Genomic DNA, 10,859 nt, shown 5'->3' on the forward strand with positions numbered 1-10,859 from the left:
GGAGCGGAGGAGCCCCGGGGCTGAGGGGAAGGGAGAGCAGAGGGGACGGGAGCGGCGCTTCCCGGGGGAAAATGGCTCCCGGGACGGGCGGGCGTTGAGGATGGGTTTAAAGGCCTTTTTCTAAGTGGAAAGCCACCACAATAATGCAAAAGGAAGCTGTACCTTGTGTGCCTGACCAGCAGCTGTCGTGTTTTTCCTTCTCCAGTGCATTTTTCTGCATGCAAACTGTTGCTTCCTAGCCGCATCCTGCACTCTATGGCTGCTGGTGTGGCCCAGCTACAGACCTAGCATTTTTAAAATAAGCACCTGTTCATACATACCAGTACATTGAGCAATAAGCTTTATTTACAGCAGACTACAAAATCAAAACGACTAGAGACAAGAAGAAGAAAAACAAACAAACAAACTGCTCGTGTTTAAATGGGATTAAACTTCAAGATCTGATTGTCAATTCAATCACTTTAATCTCTTTCTGGTACAACATTGCACACTGTCTTCATTCATTTCTGATTACAAGCTAAATGAATATAATGGTGCCTGTATTCTCATTTATGCCTTAACTTCCCAGTAATGTGACAGCTGATGATTAGGGTTTGAAGTCCTCTGGAAAACATTAACATCCCTGGGAACGTTAGCATGAGCATGAAGTGGACTCCAGCTCTGCTGTAACCTGAGCTGCTCTGTCTGAAGTTGCTTGGAGATGAGGCAAAACAGCTTTGCCAGCATGACCAGGATCTATGTCCATTTTTCCAATTCACAGCTAGCTTCTTATGATTCAACACTGTTTATTACAGGAGTGCCTGGTCATTTCTCCTGGAGATGGCTGCAGACAAAAAGACAAAGCGAGAGCACTGTCACTGCAACTACTGGGCCAGTACAATGCGAAGCTGGGAGCTCCCACAGACACTTCCCACTGAAATTCTCCATAACGTCATGACCACAGGCTTCCCAGCACTGCATGAGTGAATGCTCTCAAGAATAAAGGGTTCTTTGGCAATCGTACACATGGGAACAATAACATTGTGTTACACCCTCAAAACAGAGTTGGGCTAGCTGGCATTCCAAAAATGCTGTGCTGAAACTCATTTCAGTGAAACACAAACAAAAACTGGATCCTTAATCAGCAACAGAAACGTTTAAGCCAGTATCATCATTACTACACTCACAAATTAGTCCTTCTGATGCATCCACTAGCACAGAAGTTAAACAGTCATGTTTGCGTTATGTCCTGCTTCAGTCAGTTTAGGTTTGCAGCCCTCTCCATAACAAATAAGAGTGCATCCGACCACAACCTCCACCCACTGAACGTGCAACTTTTTAGTCCCATTCTGCAGTGTCTCCATAGCCTCACTGGTCTCATAACCTGCCAAAAATTAGCATTTCTGAGTAGCTGTCAGAAAGGAATAACGGGAGTGAACATGCTTCATTATCATCCTTAGCCACCAAAATGGTATAAATGACTTTTGTATCAAACATCAAAACAAACACATCCCGTGAGTAAGGGTGGAGTTACCCCTCTTCCTGAACAGCAGCAGTGTGCCATGAGCAACTTCACTAGGCTCAGAATGGTGCTGGGAATTGAATCCAGAGAGTATTTGAGACAACACAAGATTTATAACCTCTTAAATAAAACCAATAATTGATCATAGTTTGTTTTTGTTTTTGTTTTGTGTGTGTGTGCAGGAGGGGAGCTTCAGGCATAACAGTCCAAAATGTAAGTCCATCGATATTCAGGTAACTTTTCCCCCTCCTTCATTTCTGAACAGAGATTTTTCTACATTGTATATCAATACTGTAGCCCAGCTAACAACTGCTATATCACACTACTGACCTTACAAATAAACATGTAGGGTTTTGAGGAAAAATAAAGAAGATCAGTAGAAGAACAACACATACGGAAGAACGTGTAGATATAACAGGTTTACATGTAAAGTAAGATAGGCTCCTGAGTACAGCCAGCCCTGTAGTCTCTGTAGTAGGCCAGAATCACGGAATTTTCCACTCTCATATATTGGGATGTGCATATTAGTGTTGCCTGGGGAACAGTCTGTCTTTAGGAACCTGCTGCTTCACATTAACCCTTTTTATACCCATCATTTATTAATTGACTCTTCAAAATTAGTTCCTAACTTCAGTAAACGTCCTTATCTGCAACTTTGCTCCAAACATTTTTTATTCACTCCACTTAAGAAACCAAAAGCATTCTTAAATTTTCACTTTTCTAGGCTCCAGAACAGTTTTTCCTATGCTATATGAGCTGTCCTTACTGTAGTAATCAACACAGCATATAAACTCATAGTCTCATCTGCACATCTTCCTTATCTTTTAACCCAATAAAACATAAACTGTTCTTGGAAAGATGGGAGTGGAAATGACCACCTGCTTCCTTCTGGGATCCCACAGCCAAATTAGCTGCTCTGTTCTCCTTGTCTAAAATGCAGGGTGCCGCATCAAGGTCCCATTAGTGCAATCTTGAAATTGAGTTATCAAGTCAGAAAGTACAATGTACTTTTTTCTGAGGGAACAAACATGGACATTTTACAAATAACTGGTTTTAATGTTTACGTGCGTCTTGTAGCCAAACTTCCTTGTTATGACTCCAGGCCTAAGGCTGAATACCAGCAAGATACAAGAGACACGTGGAGATTCAGACACATTTTGCTCTCTCCCAGCTGGAGAAATACTGCTGTTACCCGGTGCCTTTAATATTTATATAACAACAGTATCCAGATGCCCCAGTTAGCGCAATACCAACTTACTTCATGTGCATGCTCTGCTGGAACTAATTTATTGCCTTAGGAATTCCCCCACATTTTGCAAAATAAAAGCTCATTACTTCTTAGCCTCCTTATTTCTCTCATCCCAACATGGGGTGGGAGGAAATTGCTTGCTCTACCTCTCTTCTTTTTCCATATATCATCTTCTTTTCAGAATTTCCTGCATCCTGGAATAGCATGGAGACCTCCCTCCCACCTTATCATTTATGAGTGGGAAAACCAGAGAATGACTTGAGATGAGATACAGCAAAATTCCTACCAACCAGGTGTTTCGGCTCCACCTTCCCATCATCACCACAGGGCTTCCAAACTCTCCATGCCCAAGCTCCCTTCAAAGGAAAACACCAAGTATAAGATGGAAAACAGAATGAGGGAGGAATTCAGGCAAAGACAGATCACAAGAATGAATTTCTCCATGCCCTGATTGCTGCTACTGCAGCTTCCATTACTTATCTCCTTGTTCACATGCTTATAAGGAAAAATAACTCCTTTGTAAACCTTTGCCCAAGAAAAAAGGAGTAATGGCTACAAGAGCAATGAACATTGAGGAGATGCAGAGAATACTCTTTGATGATTAGATGTCTATTAGTGTATAAATTATGGATATAAAAAAAAATAAATAAAAGTATTTTAAGAAACAGGTTTTAATTGTGCCAGTAATTTAGAACAGAGCAAACAACTTAGATAATCAAAAACCCCACCAGGCAACAGTGTCAAGTTATCCAGTACTCCAGATACCACTAGGCGTAACAGCTCTGTAAAGCAAATAATCGCTCTGCCAAAACTAACTTACCCCAGGCAGGAGCAATCTTCAGGTAAAAGTGGGAGAAGTCTGGCTTGCTCTTATCAAGAGCCACTGGATGTGAAGCATGGATGTATCCCACACAGAAACAACTAGAATTATGTTCAGCTGTAAGTAGCATGCTGTTAAATAACCACACTCTCCACATTTTCTTTTCTGGAATTTTTATTAATCAAAGACAGCATAGCTTTCATATTTTGAGTGATCAGAGAAATCCCAGGATGCTTTCATAGCTAAGATAAGCTTAACCAAAAGATGCACTGCAGAATACACGATGGTTTGGAGTAATACAGTGCTGTCCCCTGCCTTTGTTATGACTGAGTGAGCTGGTGTCACTGGTGCCCTGGACAGCACTAGCTAGGGTCCTCAGGAAGAGAATATATCATTGGCAACGGACCGTGACTCTTGCAGGAATATGCTAAGAGTTCCAAATGAGACAAAGGAAAATTTCCCATTGTACTCGACTGAGAGGCTCCCTAAGTCCAGGGGAAGCATCAAAGGTCTGTCTCCACCACTGAGTCAGAACAATGTGCAGAGTGCTCAAGCTCTGGAAGTTGTACACATAAAACTGAGTGTTTTTTTCTGCATGCTGTATAAATATACATATATTTTGATTGGCATTTAGAGTTGCATAAAAGTCAAAATATAAAGTTCTCTAAATTTTTGTTTAATACTCTTATGTGGAAGCTTTAAGGATTAAGTTTACCTGCCCATGTTTTCAAAAAAGCAAAAGCTAATTATACGGGAAAGTAAACAAGTTGTGTCATTTTAATTCCTTAGCATTTTATAAACAACTTTCAGTATAGCGAGAAATATTCAGTGCAAAGCACATGCTTAGCTTAAATCCTAGACTTTTAAAAAAATATAAGCAAAACTAAAAGAAAAAAAAAAAAAGCCTAGAAAGGAAGCTAGCATATGTTGTCTGCATGCTCACAGAAATATAAAAAGAGGAAGTGCATTCCCCACTTATAGCATTAATTTTGTTTTGGTTTTAAGAAATTTAGATGCTTTCTTCCAAAGTAGTCATACTGACCATTATGTTACTGGCTTGAAAAAAGGAAGATAAAATGTTACAATGACAGGAACAAAGAGTCTACATCACTTGAAATCAAATACTTCAGCATTCGTCATGAACACCACAGCAAGTTTATACTTATGATCCAACACTTTCTGTGTTGAGGGTAAACACACTGCTTGGTGTATGAAAAAGGTAACATCCAAAAAAAAAAAAAAAACAGAAATCCCGATGAAAAATAATTAAAATTCATGGGACAATGGGACAGTTTTCTGGCTCAAGACCTACCGCAATCCTTCCTCTCCACTTAACCCACTGAAGTTTACTCAGGTTCTCCACAAGATGACACTATTTCAGAACAAGGTATTTTCCCCATGCAGATGGCATGGCAAAACTCCTGAATTCCCTAAAACATTAACAATACAAGTCCTCCTTCACATGAATGGAGACAGCAGTTTAACAGATGTAGCCTTAAAAAAAAACATAGAATTCAAAATTAAAAGGTCAAGCTTCAGTCCGGTTAGGAACTGAAAATGCAAGAAGTGCAATTCAGGAAAGAGTTAATGATTTTGTATAATTTCAGCTTGGAAGTACAGCATAGATAATGGTTATTACAGAAGCATCCATAACATGGTCATTACAGAGACAATACTGAAAGCTGCTTTGTTAACTGCAGTAACTGTGCTCTCATTGCACAAGTCTTGTTGGCAGCAAAAGTATTCAAAATTATCCAACTGGTAGAATACAGCAATATCATTCACATTGCACTGGGACATCTTCCAGCAGGAGGACGTTCTCAGTTTACCTGCAAAATAATTAAACAGATTAAGAGTAATGCAATTTTTGGTATGGAGAGAGAATCACTGTCTAGACAATGTACTCGCTTTTTTTTTTTTTAAGCTTTTTTTTTCCCCTCTCCGGTTGTTTTTAAGTTTCTGAATGTGATTTCACTAGGACTTCGGTACTGTAAATATTGATAGAAAGTTGTAGTCCTGTATCCACAGCACTCTCTTGTATATGTACATATGGCTAAAAGATACATGTTATATATATTTAAAATTCATATGTAAATACAAATTACTTATTTTTATTAAAATATATATATATAGCACTCAGCTAACCAGTGCTCCACATTCAGACTAAACAACACTCTGGGAGATATGTGGTTAGAGCTTAAACCATTCTTCCTCTGGGCCTCCTGCCAGACAAAGATAACACATAACCTTCTAACTCAACTTGTCTGCTAATTCACCGTGCAGCTCTTGCATTGTCCTGCAGTCCAAGTGTTTGCCTCCACCAAGCTCAGAGCAAGTCCAGTAACTCCAGCTCATTTTTGTGCTGAAGGCAAGTCCCATCACATGTGACTGGCTTCATTTCTACATGCAACACGTGGAAGACACAGCCTGAAGAGCAGAAGAGCCTTCCCCTCTTCTCACCTATTCCCCGGAACACCAGAACTGAACTTTTAGCAAGGACTGTCCCAGGAAGATGGCAGTCCCATCCCATACTTGCTCCTGCTGTCCAAAGACAGCACAACAGTCTTTCAATGGCAGAGGGAATCAGCTGGGAAAATGAGAGATTATTTCACTTCACTCAGTATTTCATTTTCAAGGGAACTGCACTAGGACAACAGCTGCCGGAGATGACCTAGTGCAGTGCTGGCAGGTCCATTTCTGTATACCTTGCACATATGCATCAGGCTCTCCAGCAGGAAAATACGATTGCAAACATCTTCATTTACAAGGTACACAATGCCAAGCAGTCATTTTGCCTGGCCACTGGGGGACCTCCAACTAGACGGTTATTAGCTTCAGAATCTCTTTGTTAAAAAAAAAAAACAAACAATTACAAGGCTATGCTGAGTAAATCACAATCCAAAGGAAGTCTGGGAGGATTGCCACATTTTCATTTCTGCCATTTAAACAGAATGCGAACTCCAGGACTCCAGAGAGACGAAGAAATACTTTGTTACAGAGCTAAAATGGCCTTCAGCTGAAGTATTTATCTAGCATCATATTAACCCTATAAACCCTATATTTACATTAAAAATTATAAACCTTAGAATGACCACAATTAACTTCAAATTCAGTAAACAGTTTTCTCCCCTCTATGCTTTCATGAGCTTACCCACTTTGACTCCTTAGTCGAAGTCTAAAGTAAAACGTGTGCCAGCTACAAATTCAATAAACAGTGAGTTCCTTTTATGATATTCTAGTTTTCCAATGAATACACTGTCACTCAGAGCAACAGTCAAACATTATTCAACAACTAGGAAAGTAACTCCATGCCCCTGAATATCCTTGACCATGTTCCTTAGATGCAGATAAATTCACACCCAGGAAAATATAATTTTTTAAATAATTTTTAAAAAGACCAAGTCTTTAGCTGCAAGTTTATTGTACAAGTTACACATGCTTTATCTGTTTTTAAAATGTGACAAATTCAAGACAAACATTTTGTATTTTAAAGTCAATGCTGTCTGCTTTTTCTTCTAGCCTCTACAGTGTTGCTTTTTTCCTTTATCTGTATATACTGATATTTGTGCATGTGCTAGTACACATATAAATCAACTGTCTAAATCATCGTCATCTTTATCAGTTACTTCCAAGTCAAAATATGTCAATTCACTACAAGCACGACCTTCATGTTTGCATTCAAAGCCGTCTTCTGCATGAGGCTAAAAATGCTTGTTATGGCCAGATTAGAAGTGCACAGACACTGAAAATTGATACAACCATGTTTACTTTAAGTCTGTAGGACAGCATACATACCAAATCTCATCTGCAAGCAAGCATCTTCAGTTGATAAGCAAGTATTATTGGTCTTGCACAAGGAAGGGCTGTTCTCACAGTGGTAACACCTTAGGGCATAACCTAAGAAGACAAGGTTTTACCTTTACTGAATAATAAAGTGCTGAAACATTATCAGCATTAATAAGAAAAATGGAAGAACACTAGCTGCATCTAACTGTCACAAAACATATCCATGGTTGGTAAACTAAAGACTCCAGACGAAATGTACAAGCATTAGTGTTAGGTTAGAGGTGATCTTGGTGATCTTGGTGATCTTGGAGGTCTCTTCCAACCTAGATGATTCTGTGATTCTGTGATTCTGTGATATTGATACTGGCAATTTTGAAAGTAAGATTCTGAAGCATGTACTTGTATCATTTTAAAATATACTCATCTTCATGTCACCTGCAGAATAATGTATTAAAATTTTGCTTCTTTTACCTTAAAAATTACATTTTCCAAACTGACAGACAAAAGATACTTCTATCAGAATTTTATTCTATCCTTTTTTTTTTTTATTTTTATTTCATTTCATTTCTCCCTCATGCTATACACCTAGTTTCCAATTTATACCACAGGAATCCAATATTCCATCAGCAAAATCGAACATTTTGTTGCCACATTATGCATCTCTATTCTGACCAAAGCAACAGAAACTCTGCCCTGTTTATAAGGTTACTCTCATTCCCAAAAGTGGAATTAAATAATGCAGATCTTTCTTGTTTTTTTCCTTCCCAGACATAGTTTCCATGATTTCTTCACACACTGTCATAACACTGCATCAGCAAAGAGCCTCCTTTGTACTCACCTGAACTACAAAAAGCAACCAGAATGATGCAGACGGTTAACAGGATACAATTCATCTTGATCATGGTTCCTCCCTAGTTTGGAGGCATAAACAGATTTAAAATGTTTATTATATTAAAAATTGACACAGAACTGGCAAAACATATGGTGAGGAATCAAGGTCTCAAAACTCGACTCCTTTTTCATGAAGTCACTGTCGAGAGAAGCCACAGAAGAAGAGCGAGGAGTGACTCTGCACCTTCTCAGAACAGGGATTTTATTCAGAGCACAGCCACCGGAGGCCCCTGGCAGGCCGCTGCTCAGCCTGCTCTCTTCCTGCTTATCGCACCACCCAATGGGCCTCACTAATTCAACAGCAACCTTCTGCAAGTGCACCTAATTGCTTAGGTCTGAATGCCTTTGCTTTTACATTAATTCAGCGATAACCCTGGAGCCAGACCGCATTCCCTTCCTCTCTCAGGGAGATCTCAGCACAGATCTGGCTGCCCTAAGGAGGCATTTGCTCCTCCTCTCCCCATACTCCTGCCAGCCCTGCCCAAACGCACACTGAGGTGCTGGCACAAGCAATTACACACCATGGGACCTCAGGCATGGCTCACGTCTTCCACAACGGCTGCCATCTGCAAGGAGCAGCAAGACGGGAAGGTCAGGCTTCAGTAACTCTGACGGCAGCAGGAATTGCCAGACAGACTTCTGCACGCAGAGAATGAGCTACAGACAGCAGCGTCTAGCGCTAAAACATCCCTGCTATTGCAGAGAACAGGCTCTTCAGACTAAGTAACAAGTAGGCACGGGCGCGAGAAGGACCAGCACGTGAGGTAGAAGGACGTGGGACATATTTACCTTCAAAGACCAAGTGGGATTTGGAAGTCACATGAATTCCAGGAATTCAGATAACAGATCTCACTTATGATAAGACCACAACGAAGCACTCGCATCGCTGCTCTTAACTGTTCATATTGCTTGAAACTATTTCTATATGCAGTTAAGAGCCTGGTGTGGCAGGCCATAATCACATCGGGATGGAATTTTTCCTTCCAAAACATTGCCTGTGAACTTCAAAGGATGGTTTTGTTGTAAAGCATTATTTAAATCCTACTGCATCTTATGTCTAGTTATTTTTTCTACTGACAAAAAGAAATAAACTCTTTTCCTCTGTTATTGCTGACGTTAAAAATAAAACCCTTCAGATGCGGGATGTGATTTTTTCCAGGGTAAACAACTTTGTGAGGAGCCTTCCAAGATCCTGTATCCAGAGGCTCTTCCCACAAGCGGCACCAATCTGCAGGAGTGCCGTTAGCCCGGCTGTTACAGCAAGGCTGGTGGCTGAAGTGAGAGCCGACCGCAACAAGAACATCCTTCGGCACCGCGCCATCCCGGCGGAGCCCTCGGCCACACTGTGCTGTCAGCAGAGCACGGCAGTTTTGCCTTTTGGCCTTCGCCACTCAGAGCAGTGCCAGGAATTGAATCCGGGGAGCACCTGAGCCAACGCAAGTCTGCTGACCACTTAAATAAAACCAGTACTTCACCACGGGTAGAGATTTTCGTGTGCAGGAGCAGAGCTTCAGGCATAATGGCCCAAAACATAAGCCCGTCTGTATTCTGGTAACTTTTCCCCTCGTTCATTTCTGAACAGAGATTTTTCTGCATTGCATTTACAGTACAGTAGCTCTGCTAAGAGCCATTATTACAGCACACGACTGACCTGACAAATAAACGTGTAGAGTTTTGAGGGAAAAAACAAGAACAGCAGAAGCAGAAAATACAGAAGTCCTTGTAGCAGCCACCAAGCCATGACCAGAACAATGTAAGGCAGGTTAATAAAAGTCATCACAGCCAGCAGAAGAGCTTTGTCACCAGTAACCCTACTGACTTATCTATTTTGGGGGGGAAAAGGAGTCGTATTTCCTGTGCTCCTGTACTGCAGAGAGACGACCCACCGCAAAAACTGCAGCTTTTTTTTTATATAAATAGAAATGCTGCAGCCTGCGATGCACAGCACGGCTCAGGAGCAAGGCAGGACTCCCCCCAGCAAGCCCCCTCTCTAGAGCTGGGCGCTGTGGCTGCAGCAGCAGCAGCATTTCTCCATTTCTCCGCAGTCCCTGCGGGCAGAGCCGCTCCCGGGGGGCTGCTGCGGCTCGGCTCGGCGCCCGGGACCACCGCGGGGAGAAGCAGCCCCCAAAAAGGGGATGGGGGGGGGGTGGATTTCGGCTCCCCGCGTCCCGCTATAGCGCAGTGCGGTGCCGTGACTCAGGCCGGGGGCTGCCAGGCTTTGTGCCGCCCCAACAACGCTGCCCCCCGCCCTACGCCTCCCTCCCTCCCTCCAGGGCCCCTCCGCACCCCCAGCCCCAAACCCCAAGCCCCAAGCCCCCGGCCCTCACCGGCTCCACGCCCCGCCGCCTGCCAGCCGCGCACCGTCTGCCGATGGGGCTGGGGGGCGGCGGTGCCACAGAGCCCGGCCCGCCCCCGGGGCGGAGCGGCGGGGCTGGCACGGCTCGGCACGGCACTGGCAGTGGCACGGCCAGAGGCTGCGGCAGCCCCAGGCCCAGGCCAAGCCAGGGGGTTAGGGGATTAAACAGCTTGGCTCTAATGGGGCCCTAGTGAACTGCGAAGGTGCGTAAGGCGCTTAGGGTGTTACTGTGCGCCACTGAGGAAGCAGCAGGGTG

General features: G+C 42.6%; 1 protein-coding gene and 1 long non-coding RNA gene across 2 annotated transcripts; both read right to left on the minus strand.

Moving 5' to 3' along the window:
* Nucleotides 1-3,726: 3,726 nt before the first annotated feature.
* Nucleotides 3,727-10,684, minus strand: LOC137857731 (CD59 glycoprotein-like). Its single transcript, XM_068684622.1, has 4 exons — nucleotides 10,575-10,684; nucleotides 8,195-8,267; nucleotides 7,366-7,467; nucleotides 3,727-5,399 (listed from the first exon to the last, which is right to left on the minus strand). Exons 2-4 carry the CDS (start codon nucleotides 8,256-8,258, stop codon nucleotides 5,206-5,208), a joined length of 360 nt encoding a protein of 119 aa, XP_068540723.1. The 5' UTR covers nucleotides 8,259-8,267; nucleotides 10,575-10,684; the 3' UTR covers nucleotides 3,727-5,205.
* LOC137857732 (uncharacterized) lies at nucleotides 5,452-7,358 on the minus strand. Its single transcript, XR_011097254.1, has 2 exons — nucleotides 6,276-7,358; nucleotides 5,452-6,157 (listed from the first exon to the last, which is right to left on the minus strand). It is a non-coding gene; the product is annotated as an uncharacterized lncRNA (long non-coding RNA).
* Nucleotides 10,685-10,859: the final 175 nt, after the last annotated feature.

Source organism: Anas acuta, chromosome 5, assembly GCF_963932015.1.
Source record: "Anas acuta chromosome 5, bAnaAcu1.1, whole genome shotgun sequence".
Taxonomy (NCBI): Eukaryota; Metazoa; Chordata; class Aves; order Anseriformes; family Anatidae; genus Anas; species Anas acuta.

Excerpts from the sequence above, each read along its gene's own strand:
- LOC137857731 (XM_068684622.1), bottom strand. The coding sequence starts at position 8,258 with ATGATCAAGATGAATTGTATCCTGTTAACCGTCTGCATCATTCTGGTT. Across the intron at positions 7,468-8,194 it reads GGTTGCTTTTTGTAGTTCAG|GTTATGCCCTAAGGTGTTAC; the intron begins GTGAGTACAAAG and ends TTGTCTTCTTAG. Across the intron at positions 5,400-7,365 it reads TTGCTTGCAGATGAGATTTG|GTAAACTGAGAACGTCCTCC; the intron begins GTATGTATGCTG and ends ATTATTTTGCAG.